This window comes from Oncorhynchus kisutch, linkage group LG27, assembly GCF_002021735.2.
Source record: "Oncorhynchus kisutch isolate 150728-3 linkage group LG27, Okis_V2, whole genome shotgun sequence".
NCBI lineage: Eukaryota > Metazoa > Chordata > Actinopteri > Salmoniformes > Salmonidae > Oncorhynchus > Oncorhynchus kisutch.
In genome coordinates this window covers 27764634-27784559 of record NC_034200.2, presented here as the reverse complement: position 1 = coordinate 27784559, position 19926 = coordinate 27764634, and the positions used below count along the sequence as shown (strand labels likewise).

The 19926-nt window shown below is 43.8% G+C and overlaps 1 protein-coding gene across 2 annotated transcripts in view; it reads left to right on the top strand.

Moving 5' to 3' along the window:
* Positions 1-19926, top strand: part of LOC109871563 (glypican-5) — a 221102-nt gene that overhangs the window by 63865 nt on the left and 137311 nt on the right. For both annotated transcript variants that reach the window (XM_031807062.1, XM_031807061.1), the window contains exon 3: positions 1459-2150. In XM_031807062.1, the coding sequence (XP_031662922.1) occupies positions 1459-2150 (692 nt within the window). The remainder of the gene's footprint in view (positions 1-1458; positions 2151-19926) is intronic.

Sequence of the window (19926 nt, the reverse complement as noted above, 5' to 3'; positions counted from 1 at the left end):
CTGGTGTATCTAGAGTCTAAAGTAGCATCCTCTCCCCGTGTATGTCAGAGCATGGTATGCTGTGTGCCAGACAGCGATGATAGAATTTAGCTCTATTCTTACCATCATGCCATAGCTGACTGACTGACTGCAGTGACTTCATGTCAGGGTGCAGTTTTTAGTACCCAGCCAAGACCCAGCTCAGCTACTGTCTCCCCAAGACACACACACACACACACACACACACACACACACACACACACACACACACACACACACGACTTCATACACACAGATATCCAGCCACTTTACTGCATGGGATGTAGTGAACACTACACCTTCTCCCCCTTCCACCCAAAGCTAAGTGACTGATACCCACTAGCCAAGCTCAGATGGGAAGGAGGTTGGGAGGGTGAGAGGGTGTCCTCTCTGACATCTCTTCTGCAGGAATCAGGACGTGTGTTACTGTTAGATTGTTTAAATTAAAGTAGTACAAAGAGATGCTCATGGTGCATTTAAGCAAGGAGGTGTGGTATATGGCCAATATACCACGGCTAAGGGCTGTTCGTAGCACGACGCAACGCAGAGTGCCTGGATACAGCCCTTAGCTGTGGTATATTGGCCATATATCACAAACCCCAGAGGTGCCTTATTGCTATTATAAGCTGGTTACCAATGTAATTAGAACAGTAACAAGAAATGTTTTGTCATACCCGTGGTATACGGTCTGATATACCACAGCTGTCAGCCAATCAGCATTCAGGGCTCGAACCACCCAGTTTATAATTAAGTATATACCAGTTGTCGAAAAAGTACCCAATTGTCATACTAAATGTAAAGATACCTTAATAGAAAATGACAATTAAAAGTGAAAGTCACCCAGTACAATACTACTTGAGTAAAAGTTTGGTTATAAAGTTTGGTTATAAATATACTTAAGTATCAAAAGTAAAAGTATGAATCATTTCTGATGACATTTTAAGCAAACCAGTAGGAACAATTTTCATGTTTTTTAAAATTATGGATAGCCGGAGGCAAACTCTAACACTCAGACATCATTTACAAACGAAGCATTTATGTTTTGTGAGTCTGCCAGATCAGAGGCAGTAGGGATGACCTCTTGATAAGTGTGTGAATTGGACCATTTTCTGTCATGCTAAGCATTCAAAATGTAACGAGTACTTTTGGTTGCCAGGGAAAATGTAGAGTAAAAAGTACATTATTTTCTTTATGAATGTAGTGAAGTAAAAGTAGTCAAAAATATGAATAATAATTGTAAAGTACAGATACCCCAAAAATACTTAAGTAGGACTTTAAAGTATTTTTACTGAAGTACTTTACACCACTGGTATATACTGTACTGCCTAAATACTGTATATAGCTGTTTTGTCATTAGGTTGCATTATTTTATTAATCTAAATGTAACCACGCCCTGTCCTCTTTCTCTCTCCCACCCCCTCCCCCCTACCCTCTCTCCAGACACCTTCCAGTACCTGCTCTCCTTCTCCCAGGGCCACCTCTCATCCCTGCTAGAGGACACCTACTCGCCCCTCTCCCGCGAGGCCCTCCCTCATGTCAACGCCCTGTTCTCTTCCCTCTCCCTTTACATCCGCGGACACAACCTCTCCCTCGAGGCCGCAATCACACGTTTCTACGACAACCTCTTCCCACTCGTCTATGTACGCTTGGTCAACCCCGGCATGGGCGCGGCGGGCAAGAGGGGCGAGTGTCTCCGCGCGACCCGGCAAGACGTCAACCCGTTTGGCCCTCATCCCGATACGCTTGCCCAAGAACTCAGGCGCGCCCTGGGCGCCGGGCGAGCCCTATCCCTCGCCCTCGCCGAAGGCGCCAAGGTCATGAACGCCACAGAACACGTTTCCCTCACCAAAGAGTGTTTACGGGGCTTGACCAAGATGCAGTACTGCTCGCACTGTCGCGGGCTGACGCTTATCAAGCCGTGCATGGGCTACTGCTTGAACGTGATGCGCGGTTGCTTGGCGAGCGTGGCCGAACTGGATGGGCCGTGGCGGAGGTATGTGGCGGCACTGGAGGAGCTGACCCATGCTGTGGCTGGACAACACAGCCTGGAGCTTGCCCTGCTGGGGGTCAGGGGGCACGTGAACGAGGCTATACTCCATGCACAGCGCCACGGGCCAACACTGACCGCTACGGTGAGGAGAAAGAGTAGATAGACACACACACACATGCGTACACGTACACGTACACACACACACACACACACACACACACACACACACACACACACACACACACACACATTCTCTGTCGTGTTAGATGAGTGGTTTTAGGATAGCATCATCGTTGAGAGTGATGCTAAGTCCTTTAGTCTCTCTCTCTCTCTCTCCTCTCTCTCTCTCTCTCTCTCTCTCTCTCTCTCTCTCTCTCTCTCTCTCAATTCAGTTACATTTAATTTAAAGGGCTTTATATTATGTATATATACAGTGTTGTAACAATGTGCAAATAGTTAAAGTACAAAAGGTAAAATAAATAAATGTAAATATGGATTGTATTTACTATGGTGTTTGTTCTTCACTGGTTGCCCTTTTCTCGTGGCAACAGGTCACAAATCTTGCTGCTGTGATGGCACGCTGATATTTATCAAAATTGGGTTTATTTTCAAATTCGTTGTGGGTCTGTGTAATCTGAGGGAAATATGTGTCTAATATGGTCATACATTTGGCAGGAGGTTAGTGTGCACATAGCCTGTCTTCTCTTGAGAGCCATGTCTGCCTACTGCGGCCTTTCTCAATAGCAAGGCTATGCTCACTGAGTCTATACATAGTCAAAGCTTTCCTTAAGTTTGGGTCAGTCACAGTGGTCAGGTATTCTGCCACTCTGTACTTTCTATTTAGGGCCAAATGGAATTACAGCTTGCTCTTTTTTTGTTAATTCTTTCCAATGTGTCAAGTAATTATATTTTTGTTTTCTCGTGATTTGGTCGGGTCTAATTGTGTTGCTGTCCTGGGGCTCTGTGGGGTCTGTTTTTGTTTGTTAACAGAGCTCCAGGACCAGCTTGCTTAGGGGACTCTTCTCCAGGTTCATCTCTCTGTAGGTGATGGCTTTGTTATGGAAGGTTTGGGAATCACTTCCTTGTTGGTGGTTGTTGAATTTAACAGCTCTTTTCTAGATGTTGATGATAAGCGGGTATCGACCTAATTCTGCTTTGCTTGCATTATTTGGTGTTTTGCAGAATTCTGCATGCAGAGTCTCAATTTGGTGTTTGTCCCATTTTGTGAATTCTTGGTTGGTGAGCAGACCCCAGACCACACCACCATAAAGGGCAATGGGTTCTACGATTCTAGTATTTTAAGCCAGATCCTAATTGGTATGTCAGATTTTATGTTCCTTTTGATGGCATAGAAGGCCCTTCTTGCCTTGTCTCTCAGCTTGTTCACAGCTTTGTGGAAGTTACCTGTGGCGCTGATGTTTAGGCTGCGGTCAAATCAAATCCAATGTTGTTTTCACATGCGCCGAATACAACAGGTCTACCTTACAGTGAAATTCTTACTTACAATCCCTTAACCACCAATGCAGTTTTAAGAAAGTACCAAAAAATAATAATATTTTTTAAGTAAGAGATAAGAATAACAAATAATTAAAGAGCAGTAGTAAATAACAATAGCGGGGCTATTTACAGGGGGTACCGGTACAGAGTCAGTGTGCAGGGGCACCGGTGTCGACAATAACAGAGAGTAGCAGCAGCATAGAAGAGGGGGGGGTAATGCAAAAAGTCTGGGTAGCTATTTCATTAGCTGTTCAGGAGTATCATGGTTTAGGGGTAGAAGCTGTTTAGAAGCCTCTTGGACCTAGACTTGGCGCTCCGGTACCGCTTGCCGTGCGGTAGCAGAGAGAACAGTCAATGACTAGGGTGGCTGGAGTCTTTGACAATTCTTTGGGCCTTCCTCTGACACCGCCTGGTATAGAGGTCCTGGATGGCAGGAAGCTTGGCCCCGGTGATGTACTGGGCCGTACGCACTACCCTCTGTAGTGACTTGCGGTTGGAGGCCGAGCAGTTGCCATACCAGGCAGTGATGCAACCCGTCAGGATGCTCTTGATGGTGCAGCTGTAAAACATTTTGAGGATCCGAGGACCCATGCCAAATCTTTTCAGTCTCCTGAGGGGGAATAGGTTTTATCATGCCCTCTTCACGACTGTCTTGGTGTGCTTGGACCATGTAATCAACCTGCTCCACTACAGCCCTGTTGTCTTTGAGATTGGGGGCTTGCTCGGTCCTCCTTCTCCTGTAGTCCACAATCATCTCCTTTGTCTTGATCACGGGATAGGTTGTTGTCCTGGCACCACACGGTCAGGTCTCTGACCTCCTCCCTATAGGCTGTCTCATCGTTGTCTGTGATTAGGCCTACCACTGTTGTGTCATCAGCAAACTTAATGATGGTGTTGGAGTTGTGCCTGGTCGTGTAATCATGAATGAACAGGGAGTACAGGAGGGGACTGAGCATGCAACCCTGAGGGGCCTCCGTGTTGAAGATCAGCGTGATAGATGTGTTGTTACCTTACCACCTGGGGGCGACCCGTCAGGAAGTCCAGGATCCAGTTGCAGAGGGAGACTTTTAGTCCCAGGGTCCTTAGCTTAGTGATGAGCTTTGAGAGCACTATCGTGTTGAACGCTGAGCTATATGTAGTCAAGTAATAGATTTCTCACATAGGTGTTCCTTTTGTCCAGGTGTGAAAGTGCAGTGTGGAGTAGAGATTGCATCATCTGTGGATCTGTTGTTGCAGTATGCAAATTAGAGTGGGTCTAGGGTTTCTGGGATAATGGTGTTGATGTGAGCCATGACCAGCCTTTCAAAGCATTTCATGGCTGCAGACGTGATTGCTATGTGTCGGTAATCATTTAGGCTGGTTACCTTAGTGTTCTTGGACACAGGGACTATGGTGGTCTACTTGAAACAACATGTTGATATTACAGACTCAGACAGGGAGAGGTTGAAAATGTCAGTGAAGACACTTGCCAGTTGGTCAGCGCATGCCTGGAGTACACGTCCAGTATCCGTCTGGTCCTGCGGCCTTGTGAATGTTGACGTGTTTAAAGGTCTTACTCACATCGGCTATGGAGAGCGTGATCACACAGTCATCCGGAACAGCTGATGCTCTCATGCATGTTTCAGTGTTACTTGAAGCGAGCACAGAAGTTATTTAGCTCGTCTGGTAGGCTCTTGTCACTGGGCAGCTCTCGGCTGTGCTTTCCTTTGTAGTCTGTAATAGTTTGCAAGCCTTGCAACATCCGACGAGCGTCGGAGCCGGTGTAGTACGATTCGATCTTAGTCATGTATTGACGCTTTGCCTGTTTGATGGTTCTTCGCAGGGCATAGCGGGATTTCCTATAAGCTTCCGGGTTAGAGTCCCGCTCCTTGAGAGCGGCAGCTCTACCCTTTAGCTCAGTGCAAATGTTGTCTGTAATCCATGGCTTCTGGTTCGGGTATGTACGTACAGTCACTGTGGGGACGACGTCATCGATGCACTTATCGATGAAGCTAGTGACTGATGTGGTGTACTCCTCACTGCCATCGGAAGAATCCCAGACCATTTTCCAGTCTGTGCTATCAAAATAGTCCTGTAGTTTAGCATCTACTTCATCTGACCACTTTTTTATAGACCGAGTCACTCGTGCTTCCTGCTTTAATTGTTGCTTGTATGTAGGAATCAGGTGGATAGAATTATGGTCAGATTTGCCAAATGGAGGGCGATGGAGATCTTTGTGTGCCTCTCTCATCTTTTTAAGTGGGAGAACTTGCACAATTGGTGGCTGACTAAATACTTTTTTGCCCCACTGTATATCCAAAATGTCCATTTGGCGCATTTGATCCAGAAAAAAAACTGCTTCCAAATTGCGCAACGTCACTACAAAATAACTCAAAAGTTGCCTGTAAACTTTGCCAAAACATTTCAAACTACTTTTGTAACACAACTTTAGGTATTTTTAAACGTTAATAATCGATCAAATTGAAGACGGGTCTATCTTTTTTCAATAGAGGACGAGAGGAAACTAACGCTACTTTTCAAGTCTTGCGCACTCTCAACAGCGTTGCCTTTTTCCAAGATGGCCGTACTTCTTCATTGCACAAAGGAATAACCTCAACCAAATTCCAAGGACTGGTGACATCCAGAGGAAGCGGTAGGAACTGAACACAAGTGCCTAAGAAATATTGTTACCCAATGAGAACTCACTGAACAGACAGAGACCTCAACAACAACAAAAATCTGAACGGTTAAATCTCTGTTTCCTTCTCCCGCGAATGATGGGGATCTGGGCCTGGTCGGGTGTCTGTAGTATATCCCTCCATTCCGACTCATTGTAGAAAAACTCTTCATCTAATCTGAGGTGAGTAATCGCAGTTCTGATGTCCAGAAGCTCCTTTCGGTCATAAGAGTTGGTAGCAGCAACATTATGTACAAAACTATTTACGAACAACGCAAAAAATCAAACTAAATAGAATGGTTGGTTAAGAGCCGACAAGACGGCAGCCATCCCCTCCGGCGCCATCACGTTCACATGGTGGGCCAGATGGTATGTATCATTTTTTGTGTGCTCTAGGGCAGTGGTTCCCAAACTTTTTATAGTCCCGTACCCCTTCAAACATTCAACCTCCAGCTTCGTACCCCCTCTAGCACCAGGGTCAGCGGACTCTCAATTGTTGTTTTTTGCCATCATTGTAAGCCTGCCACACACACTATACGATACATTTATTAAACATAAGAATGAGTGTGAGTGTTTGTCACTACCCGGCTTGTAGTGGTGGATTCTGGGGTAAACGTTGACATTTTTTATCCTCAGAGTATAGGAACATTAGTTACAAAGGAGACATGAGGGGTGCCATAATGAAGCTTGGGAGGGGCTGAGTGCAGGGAACACGATCTCATGTGGCAGTATTGATAAGGGGAGAAACCGTTGAAGTCTCATATCACTTAGTTCCCTGCTTTGCAAGAATGATACAATGTTTAGAGATAAGGAGGAGACCACCCAAAGTGGTCCACCACAGGGGATGCCATGACTTGGTCTGAATTACAGCTGTAATGAAGAATTCAACTTGTTTAGCTTCTCTAGTGTCCATGAGTTATTTACGCTGAAAAATTAGAACCTAACAGTGGGAAGTAACAAAGAGCTCATAGGACTAGGGCACAAATAATAATATAATAATAATAATCAATAATTGTGCTCTTTAATTAGCTATCTTAAATATAAAATGTTATTTATTCATAAAAAATTGTTAACAGGTTAATGAGGAGGGTGTGCTTGAAAGGATGCACATAACTACATAACTCTGCAATGTTGGGTTGTATTGGAGAGAGTCTCAGTCTTAAATCATTTTCCACCCACAGTCTATGTCTGTATTTAGTTTTTGCGCCTCTTTGATGGTCCAAAGTCCCTGTCTCTTCGGTGCTTTCCCGGGTAAGGGGACAGTAGCTCTTCGGCTGCATCAGATTCACAACTGTCAGTGTCCATGCTAGCTGGGCTAACAACAAATGTAGAATTACTGATGCTAGCATTGGATGTGCTCGTGGAAGCAGAACAACTTGTGTCGTCGACAGGTGCAGGTGTAGTACTGCTGGTAGTAGCAGTACTACCAGTAGAGCTGGTATGTGTCTCTGTGGATGCGGGCCTTACTTTCTAACAGCAGCAGCTACATTTGGCAACATACAGACTGTTAGTGGAATTCCCGCGAGAGAGTAACGGTTAATGTGATTGGATGTTCATTATTTGACTAGGCTACCTGTATGCTACCTGTATGCTACCTGTATTTGACATTGTGTTGTTTTGCTGAACACTAGATGGTTTAATTATATTTTTGGCAGTGAAACGAGGTGACTCAGGCGAGAAAAAAACCTCATCTAAATGTTTAGCAACGTTGGAAAATATAAATGGGCTGTTTGAAAGTGTGAAGTATTATTTTCTCCCCAAAAAATATATACATTTTTAAATGTGAATATTTCAAAATATTCCCCAGTTTGGGAATACCTGCTCTATGGCAACGGTGTCTAGATTACATTTTTATTTGTGGTCCAGGTAACTGGACCTTTTTTGGAACACCATTATTTTTGTCTTAATGAGATTTACTGTCAGGGCCCATGTCTTATGGAATCTGTGCAGAAGATCTAGGTGCTGCTGTAGGCCCTCCTTGGTTGGGAACAGAAGCACCAGATCATCAGCAAACATTTGACTTCAGATTCTAGTAGGGTGAGGCCGGGTGCTGCAGACTGTTCTAGTGTCTACAATTTTATCCCTGATGTCCTTACGCAGCTCTCTGTTCTTGGCCATTGTGGAGAGGTTGGAGTCTGTTTGATTGAGTGTGTGAACTGGTGTCTTTCATACAGGTAACGAGTTCAAACAGGTGTTGTTAATACAGGTAATGAGTGGAGATCAGGAGGGCTTCTTTAAGAAAAACTAATAGGTCTGTGAGAGCCGGAATTCTTACTGGTTGGTAGGTTATCAAATACTTATGTCATGCAATAAAATGCAAATTAATTACTTAAAAATCATACAATGTGATTTTGGGGATTTTTGTTTTAGATTCCGTCTCACAGTTGAAGTGTACCTATGATACAAATTACAGACCTCTACATGCTTTGTTGGAGGGTTTGTATTTTGCCCTGTAGCTCATTCAAGGTAATTGGAGAATCCAGTGGGTTCTGGTCTTTAATAGTTGATTCTAAGATTTGTATTTGATCATGTTTATGTTTTTGCTGTTTGTTCTTTGTTACAGAGCCAAAAAGATTGGAGAAGTGGTTCACCCATACATCTCCATTTTGCAATAAATAACTCTTCGTGTTGTATGTTTTTCAATTATCCCAGAAGTGGTTAGAGTCTATGGATTCTTCAATTACATTGAGCTGATTTCTGACCTTTTTCTGTAGTGTATTACTGTATTGTTTTAGTGATTCACTATAGTGAATCCGTTGGCTCAGGTTTTCTGGATCTGTATGTTTTTGGTTGGATAGGTTTCTCAATTTCTTTTTTAGGTTTTTGCATTCTTCATTAAAACATTTGTCATTTGTTGTTAATTTTCTTTGGTTTTCTGCTTGGAATGTTTCGATTTGACAGGGAAGCTGAGAGTTCAAATATACTGTTTAGGTTTTTTACTGCCAACTTTACACCGTCCCTTTTACAGTGAAATATTTTGTCTGGGAAATTGTCTAAAAGGGATTGAATTTGTTGTTGCCTAATAATTTTTTGTTAGGTTTCCACACTACTTTACTTCCATATATTGCAGTTCTTAATATTATTCAGTTCCTTTGGCTTTGATGCCTCATGATTGAGTATTGGTTTGTTCAAGTAGACTCAGATTTTGCTGTGATCTGATAGTGGTGTCAGTGGGCTGACTGTGAACTCTCTGAGAGACTCTGGGTTGAGTTCAGTGATAAAGTGGTCTACAGTACTACTGCCAAGAGATGAGCTATAGGTCTACCTACCATAGGAGTCCCCTCAAAGTCTACCATTGACTATGTACATACCCAGTGTGCGACAGAGCTGCAGGAGTTGTGATCTGTTTTTGTTGTTTACGTTGTTGTAGTTGTGCCTAGGGCGGCATATGGGGGAGGAAATGCTGTCACCTCCAGGTAGGTGTTTGTCCCCCTGTGTGCTGAGGGTGTCAGGTTCTTGTACAGTTCTGGAGTTTAGGTTGCCACAGACTAGTACATGTCCCTGGGCTTGGAAATTATTGATTTCCTGCTCCAGGATGAAGAAGCTGAATTCATTAAAGTATGGAGATTCTCATGGGGGGATAGTGTGATAAAGGAGATGATTGTGGACTACAGGAGAAAGAGGACCGAGCACGCCCCCATTCTCATCAACGGGGCTGCAGTGGAGCAGGTTGGAGCTTCAAGTTCCTTGGTGTCCACATCACCGACAAACTAACATGGTCCAAGCACACCAAGACAGTCGTGAAGAGGGCATGACAAAACCTATTCCCCCTCAGGAGACTGAAAAGATTTGGCATGGGTCCTCAGATCCTCAAAGGTTCTACAGCTGCACCATCAAGAGCATCTTGACGGGTTTCATCACTGCCTGGTATGGCAACTGCTCGGCCTCCGACCGCAAGGCACTACAGAAGGTAGTGCGAACGGCCCAGTACATCACTGGGGCCAAGCTCCCTACCATCCAGGACCTCTATACCAGGCGGTGTCAGAGGAAGGCCCTAAACATTGTCAAAGACTCCAGCCACCCTAGTCATAGACTGTTCTCTCTGCTACCGCATGGCAAGTGGTACTGGAGCACCAAGTCTAGGTCTAAGAGGCTTCTAAACAGCTTCTACCCCGAAGCCATAAGACTCCTGAACATCTAATCAAATGGCTACCCAGACTATTTGCATTGCCCCCCCCCCCCCTTTTACACCGCTGCTACTCTCTGTTGTTATCATCTATGCATAGTCACTTTAATAACTCTACCTACATGTACATATTACCTCAACTAACCGGTGCCCCCACACATTGACTCTGCACCGGCAGTCCCCTGTATATAGTCTCCACATTGACTCTGCACCGGCAGTCCCCTGTATATAGTCTCCACATTGACTCTGCACCGGCAGTCCCCTGTATATAGTCTCCACATTGACTCTGCACCGGCAGTCCCCTGTATATAGTCTCCACATTGACTCTGCACCGGCAGTCCCCTGTATATAGTCTCGCTGTTGTTATTTTACTGCTCTTTAATTACTTGTTACTTTTATTTGTTATCTGTATTTTTTTTGTTTAACTGCATTGTTGGTTAGGGGTATTTCACTGTAAGGTCTACAGCTGTTATATTCAGCCCATGTGACTAATACAATTAGATTTGTGGGGATTATTATCCCACGTCGCTCTCTCCCTCCCACGTACGCTAGTTGTATAGATATTGCTTTCTGTCTCATGCCAGTCTTTCACTACTCTACAATGAGCCTGTTCTCTATAGGACCATTCGTATGTCCAGTCTGTCTCTGGCGGCACCCTCAGGGCGAGAACTAATAGGACTACCTGGATAACACGCTGCTCCAACAACCTTTACTGGGAACTTTTACTGGCTGACGCTACTGGATTTACTGGGCCTTTATAACTAATGTAACTCCCAATAGCCTCTCCTTCTCTCTCTCTCTTTTACTTTTTCTTTCTCTCTCTGTCTGTCTAACTGAGTTTGTATGGAGGCTGTTAGCCAATAGCCATAGTCTGGTGTGATGTGGGGTATTGGGAGTCTGGGGTTGCAGTAGAAATAGAATATGATCCCTGTCTGGTTCTTAACATGAACTAGAGATATCTTGACTGAACTGGCAGAGGAAGGAAACTGGCAGGGAAAATGGACTAGTGGGCTGGATCCTGAGTGGGTTAGACTTCCATGCTGGGTTGCCTCTGTCTTAATTGGCCCAGAGTGGAGTGGGTGAGTTGCCAGGTTTGGAGGCCGAGTCGGTCCAAGTATGCAGACTCAAAGCCTGGGGTCTGGCTGCCTGGTTGGTATTCATGAGGCAACACACACACAGCTAAGGAACAATTGGACCAGGTCTGAATGGTCTCCAGCCAGCCATACACACTGGACCTGTTGGGTGGAAATGTGGCGACCCCCAATGGGACAATGACATTGGGATGTTGGGTCCTCTATGCACACGCACAAGATACACATGCATAGACGTACACACATACTGTATATGAACGTGTACACATACACATGTACACAGACTCGCATGCACACACACACACACTCATACACACAAACAACACACAAACACACACACTCACTTACATTGGGGACTCTGGGAGTGTGAAACAGTAACCCTGCCTGGTGCTATGTCTTTATAGAACACTGGTGGCCAGTGAAGGAGAACTATAAAGACCCAAACCACACAACTACCAGGCCGGGTCACCTTTCACTGGTACCTTTTTAACACCCCGTCATCCCCTCTCTCACCCTACAATATCAGCCCTATAACTCCATCAATATCAGCCCTATCACTCCATCAATATCAGCCCTATCACTCCATCAATATCAGCCCTATCACTCCATCAATATCAGCCCTATCACTCCATTTATTGTGTTCCTCTATTCACCTCTATACATTTTGCAGTGAAAAGCAAAAAGGAAGACGAGGGGTTTCCGTAAGGTTCACTCTTGGTTTCCGTAAGGTTCACTCTTGGTTTCCGTAAGGTTCACCCTTGGTTTTCTTTTCCCTCACATATTTATTTCTTGATTCATACTGTACTGTAGACGTACCAGTAGATATGATTTCTGCCGACTCATGTGCTATGTAGGTATTATTGTGTTGCTGTGGTTTTACACTGGGATGTTATCCCAAGCGATTTAGTGGTTGGCACACACACCAGGGCTCTCTCCCTCCCTCCCTCTCTCTCAGTGGGCTTCAGTCTCTACACAGAGTCTGCATTGTATGCTGCCGCACGCCATAGCGTCAAGGTTACCTCACACACACTAGAGATGTGACAAATGAAAACAAATTCTTAACATTTAAACAATAAGAACATTCATAACATTCCACGTGAATTCACAATGCAACAGTTTGGGTCTCACAGTGCATTCATTTCAGATGGATGATTGCGCCTGTACTACCATTACTGTATCTCAATTCCACCTCGCAAAGTTTACATTTCCTTCTCATTTAACTACTCAAAGTATTTTCATACAGGACTTTGCTGCTGTCTCTGGCCTTTCTTTAGCATTTTTCCAACTGTTAGTAGCGATGACGGTGGAGGGTCGACTCCAAAATAATGAATTCCTCGGATTCATTCGAACTTCCGAGAACACAAAAACTTGCATCTTTCATAGCGAGCTAGCGAGGGACTGAGAGAGAGAGGGGAGGGACACAGCATAGGCAGGTCGGGCCCACAGGAAGACAGAGTCAGAACCATGCACTAGGACTATCTATCTATAAATTGTATCTCACAATGTCTTGGCTTGCAATGTCTCACAACTTAAACAGTAAAGCAGGGCCTATGCTAGGCTAGGATATTCTACACAAAAGACCAGTGGTTTGCGAAGTACCCAATTGTCCAACTTGAGTAAAAGTAAAGATACAGAAAATGACTCAAGTGAAGGTCACCCAGTAAAATACTACTTGATTAAAAGTCTAAAAGTATTTGCTTTTAAATATACTTATGTATCAAAAGTAAACGTAAAAGTGATTTAAAATTCCTTATTTAGCAAACCAGACAGCCTCGTTTTATTTGTATTTTTTTTAATGGATAGCCAGGGGCACACTCCAAAACGAAGATATAATTTACAAACGAAGCATGTGCTTAGTGAGTTTGCCAGATCAGAGGCAGTACGGATGACTAGGGATGTTCTCTTGATAAGTGTGTGAATTAGACCATTTTCCTGTCCTTCTAACAAGTATTTTTGGGTGTCAGGGAGTAAAAAGTACCCAATTTTGTTTAGGAATGTAGTGAAGTAAAAGTAGTAAAAAATATAAATAGTAAAGTACAGATACCCCATAAAACTACTTAAGTAGTACTTTCAAGTATTTTTACTTAAGTATTTTACACCACTGCCGAAGACTGAACACACTCGCATCATTAGCGAAGAGAAAGAACAATTGTGTAATCATTAGTCCAAACAGTTTGCAACTAAATAGAGTTTTAATTGCACAGATTCAGGTAGTTCATTCCCAGTTTCATTCCGTTTGCTTAAATTCCGAAAGTTTTGCATACACTACCGTTCAAAAGGTTGGGGTCACTTAGAAATGTCCTTGTTTTTGAAAGAAAAGACCAGCATCCCGGAGTCACCTCTTCACTTTTGACGTTGAGACTGGTGTTTTGCGGGTATTAATTAATGAAGCTGCCAGTTGAGCACTTGTGAGTCGTCTGTTTCCCAAACTAGACACTCTAATGTACTGGTCTTCTTTCTCAGTTGTGCACCGGGGCCTCCCACACCTCTTTCTATTCTGGTTAGAGCCAGTTTGCTCTGTTCTATGAAGGGAGTAGTACACAGCATTGTACGAGATCTTCAGTTCCTTGGCAATTTCTCGCCTTCATTTCTCAGAACTAGAATAGACTGACGAGTTTCAGAAGAAAGTTTCTGCCCATTTTGCGCCTGTAATCGAACCCACAAATGCTGATGCTCTAGATACTCAACTAGTCTAAAGAAGGCCAGTTTTATTGCAACAGTTTTCAGCTGTCCTAACATAATTGCAAAAGGGTTTTCTAATGATCAATTAGCCTTTTAAAATTATAAACTTGGATTAGCTAACACAACGTGCCATTGGAACACAGGAGTGATGGTTGCTGATAATGGCCTCTGTACGTCTATGTAGATATTCCATACAAAATCTGCCATTTCCAGCTACAATAGTCATTTACAATATTATCAATGTCTACACTGTATTTCTGGTCAATCTGATGTTATTTTAATGGACAAAAAACAAGGACATTTCTAAGTGACCCCAATCTTTTGAACGGTAGTGTAAGTCTTGGTAGGAGTCCGGTAAGGTGCTTATAAGGTTTTATGAGTCTAGTAAAGGGTATGTGCGGCTCACCCTGTAACAATACAGGTCGTGTGAGTGAGGCTGAAAGGCAGCCATTGACGGTTGTATGGGTCATCAGGATGGATTAAGTTTTAGCATGCTCCCGATCTTATTAAGACTGGGGATATGAGGATGTGTGTGTGCCATGTATCCCTTTAACACCTACACACACACACACACACACACACACACACACACACACACACACACACACACACACACACACACACACACACACACACACACACACAAATAAAATATGAACGCAACATGTAGAGTGTTGGTCCCATGTTTCATGAGCTGAAATAAAGTATCCCAGAAAATTTCCATAGGCACAAATAAAGTCAGCAAAAAAATAAACATCCCTTTTTCAGGACCCTGTCTTTCAAAGATAATTTGCAAAAATCGAAATAACTTTACAGATCTTCATTGTAAAGGGTTTAAACAGTTTCCCATGCTTGTTCAATTAACCATAAACAATTAATGAACATGCACCTGTGGAACAGACGTGAGGCAATTAATGTCATAGTTATGAAAACTTAGGACACTAAAGAGGCCTTTCTACTGACTATGAAAAACACCAAAAGAAAGATGCCCAGGGTCCCTTTTCATCTACCTGAACGTGCCTTAGGCATGCTGCAAGGAGGCATGAGGACTGCAAAAGTGGCCAGGGCAATAAATTGCAATGTCCGTACTGTGAGAGGCCTAAGACAGCGCTACAGGGACAGACAGCTGATCATCCTCGCAGTGGCAGACCACATGTAACAACACCTGCACAGGATCGGTACATCTGAACATCCCACCTGCGGGACAGGTACAGGATGGCAACAACAACTGCCCGAGTTACACCAGGAATGCACAATCCCTCCATCGGTGCTCAGACTGTCCGCAATAGGCTGATTGGTTCTGCCCACCTCCTTACTTGGTCTGCCCACTATGCTTAATTTGTTTACATTGAAAAGGACACAGATGAACAGTCTTGGGATCAGGGCCATTGCTACATATGAGGACACCGATGTCCGGACCTCTGCAATTTTTTTATAAAGAAAAAAAAATCCATACAGTATATTTATTTTGGGGAGGAACTCAGTCGGGGTCTTATTGTAGAATACACAAGGTGACATTTTGAAACTTGGTTGCAGCAGTTTTTCTCTTGTTATGTCACTCACTGACAGTCACTCAATAGCCCATGTCAGTTATTAAACAATTTTAGATTGGTAAATTAGTTTAGTTAGTCTAGCCAGCTATCTAAACTTGTAGTAATCATGACTGAATTACCGACAGTGTACGCAGGGCACGTGCCCAGGGGACTCCCAAGGGGCCCCCATTGATTTTCTTATTCAGTCTCACTTAAATATTATATTAACCTGGAATAAGTCATGTTTTTCTTTTTTTATTGCAGGAAATTAGCCAACACACAAGGGACCAGCTAAATGACCCTTAGGATGATCATGTTGTTTAATCTACATTATGATGTAGTAGGCCTATGGAACTTGGTGCATTAGCAGTGACTCAAATTTGATTGGTGGGTACGGGTGACTGTTCACTTCCTCTTTATGGTTGTGTGTTTGTTTGCCTGCAGATTCTGGGTCACTCACACAGCGCCATGATGGACTCAATTGACCTCTCTCTTTCTGGTCTTTTCCCACTCTCTCTCTCTCTCTCTCTCTCTGTCTGTCTGTCTCTCTGTCATTAAGTTCATCCAATCCTCTGCGATCCTCTGCCACATTTAGGGTTTAGGCCTAACTCTCCAAATGTGTTTACAACGATGGGATTGGAGGATCTTCCATGTCAACAAACTCCAAAGGAACAGCTGTATTTTTAATTGTTTTTTAAATGCAAATTATTTTTTTATTTTTTTAAATCATATGTGAGTGATTTAATGATGGTAAACAAGGATTAGAGTGAAGAAAAACAGTGTTTCTTAACCTTGTGACCAAGTTGGAGCCTGAAGGACAGTTCACTGTGATATATGAGAGTCTCGGTCTGTCTCTGTCTCTTTTTGGTTGTGTCTCTGTCTCTCTCTCTGTTTAATTAGCACTGACTTAACTTGGAGGAAAGAGAGAGGGACGTATATAGGAGAGCGAGTGACAGGAGTGGAGAGCGACAGGAGGAAGAAAGGAAGACAAGGACAGATAAAGACAGTGTTATTTGTGACTTAATTTTTTACTTATTTTGTATATAATGTTGCTGCTATGGTCTCTTATGACCAAAAATAACTTCTGGACATCAGAACAGTGATTACTCACCACGAACCGGCAGAAGCTTTTTTTCCCTTTAACCAGTCCGACGAGCCCGACATGAACCACACACCCGGGAACAGGCCCAAATCCCCGTCTTTTGCGCCAATTCCCCAAAGCCATAGACTCCTGAACATCTAACCAAATGGCACCCAGACTATTTGCATTGTCCCTCCCCCTCTTTTGCGCCTCTGCTACTCTCTGTTATCATCTATGCATAGTCACTTTAATAACTCTACCTACATGTACATATTACCTCAATTACCTCAACTGCTGCCCTACTTGTTATTTGTCTTTCTTATTCTTGTATGCATTTTTTAAACTGCATTGTTGGTTAAGGGCTTGTAAGTAAGCATTTCCCTGTAAGGTCTACACCTGTTTTATTCAGCGCATGTGACTAATAACATTTGATTTGATTTGAGAGAGAGAGGGAGAGATGAAAATATGAGAGAGAGAGAGAGAGATGAAAATGTGTAAATCTGCCCTGATCTGACAAGGTTAGTGGTTTAGACAGAACTTATAGCTGTCTCATAGGAAGTGTGGGGAGACATCCAGGCCACGGGCCAAATGGAGGAATCCCGAGGGGTCATTAGGGGTCGCAGGGTGTGGCCTAAATGTACCTCCCTTTTCCAACATGTCTTGTGCGTCGCACCAATAAATCACAGTTGGGAGAATATCAGACCCATCAATCTTTTCAATTATTTCCCTCCCCTCCCCTCCCCTCTCCTCACCCCACTTCCCTGTCTTCTATCCAGCAACATGTTAGACAATTCAGTCTTATCTATTTACCGTATGTCAATAGCAATTTCCATGTCAAGTTGTTCTTTTTCACAAATACATTTAGATTTGTTGGACACAAGAGACAGGCAGTAATTCTTTGTGATTTAATCCCAGCTAAATGAAGATAAAGAGGATACATTTCTCTTTGATTGAACTCTGTTATGACACGTTGCTGTATGGTTGCCACTTGCCGGAATGTGTTGCATTTTTTTAAATGATATTTGTGCTTAAAAGACGTGTGTGTGTGTGTGTGTGTGTGTGTGTGATGGATGTAGCCCTAAATGCTCTCTCCCTGTGGCCCCTAGAGAAGCTGGTGGGAAATGCATGGAGACACACACACACACACACACACACACACACCATATGTCTGTGTGTTATTGCTCTGTGAAAGCACAGTGGAGAGATGGGTAAATAAAAATGTTTCTGTGCCTTGTTCCTGCAGAATATTCTTTAACGTAGCTATGACGAATTGTGAATTGAGTTATACCACAGTTATTTGCCATGTATGTTAGTCATTGTTCCAGTGTGTTTTTGTTTTTCTGTGCCTGAGAGACTATTGTTAAAAAGGTCATTTAGCCAATGTGACCAAATCAACTCCCTGACTCTGGTATTTCAAGCATCAAATGATTCACCCAACTTAGCCATTGGATGCTTGAACATGTCCCCTTCTTGAGGCCAGATATGAACCAGCAACCCCTACAGTCGTACAGTCCTAGCGAAGGGCTGCAGGTGAGAAACAAAGTCCACTGATAATGTAGACCTCGAAGACCTCGAAGCTCAGTGGCGTACGTGAAAGAGTATGTTCATGGGTCCAAATCAAAAGTGAATGGCTGCGATTCTGACCATGAGGCCTTGAAAACATCTCTGAAAAGCCAGATTTGAACCAGCAACCTGAGAATCTCTGTTTCTACACCCATGAGCCCTCACCTCCTCCCTGTAGGCTGGCTCGTCGTTGTTGGTAATCAAGCCTACTACTGTTGTGTCGTCTGCAAACTTGATGATTGAGTTGGAGGCGTGTGACCACGCAGTCATGGATGAACAGGGAGTACAGAAGGGGGCTGAGCACGCACCCTTGTGGGGCCCCAGTGTTGAGGATCAGAGAAGTGGAGGTGTTGTTTCCTACCTTCACCACCTGGGGGCGGCCCGTCAGGAAGTCTAGGACCCAATTGCACAGGGTCAGTTCAGACCCAGGGCTTCCATCTTGATGATGAGCTTGGAGGGTACTATGGTGTTGAATGCTGAGCTGTAGTCAATGAACAGCATTCTTACATAGGTATTCCTCTTGTCCAGATGGGATAGGGCAGTGTGCAGTGTGATGGCAATTGCATCGTCTGTGGGCCTATTATGGTGGTAAGCAAATTGAAGTGTGTCTAGGGTAACAGGTAGGGTGGAGGTGATATGATTCTTGACTAGTCTCTCAAAGCACTTCATGATGACATAAGTGAGTGCTACGGGGTGATAGTCATTTAGTTCAGTTACCTTTGCATTCTTGGGTACAGGAACAATGGTGGCCATCTTGAACCATGAGGGCACAGCAGACTGGGATAGGTAGAGATTGAATATGTCCGTAAACACTCCAGCCAACTGGTCTGTGCATGCTCTGAGGACGCGGCTAGGGAGGCCGTCTGGGCCAGCAGCCTTGCGAGGGTTAACTCGTTTAAATGTCTTACTCACGTCGGCCACGGAGAAGGCGAGCACTGTGTTATCCTCAAAGCGGGCAAAGAACATGTTTAGCTTGCCTGGAAGCAAGACGTCGGTGTCCTCGATGTGGCTGGTTTTCCGTTGTCATCCATGATTGTCATAATACTGAAATTAGAATACTGCACTGTTGGGTATGACTTGCAAAGTAAGCATTTCATTGTACTTGTGCATGTGACAAGTAAAACCTGAAATGTGAAACAATCAGTACTGGACAACAGGGCCGAACTGACCAGACAACATCCCTGTCCCTCCCAAAACTGAACCATGGGTTACAGTCTGTTCCATAGACTTCTTTCAGGATGAGGAACCATCTAACATCAAGTTGTAAAACACTGTACTTCCCCTTTAATGGTCGGGCTCTGGTCTGGTCTTGCTAGAATTTTCAGGCCTGTTCAAAACTTTACATATAATTCAAACAAATGAGACAATGGATCCAGGAATAGGTGTCTCCTTCAAGCCAGATTTGAACCAGCAACTTAAGAACCTCTGCTTTTATACCTACAGACCTCTGCACTATCAACTGAGCTGTCGAAGGGGTGATTGTGAGGCAGTCAACAGAAAGAATCAATAGTGAACAATGATATGTGTGAACTGGGAACAATTGTCAGGAGACAATAAGGGGTCAAACTCCCCCCCCATACATCACCCCTTCCCTGAATGTAGTGTGATTAGGTTGAAAGGAGGCTGTAGTTTAGATTTTCGTCCGGTACCCTATGGGTCTTCTCCCCCCAACAGGACTTAACATTCTTGG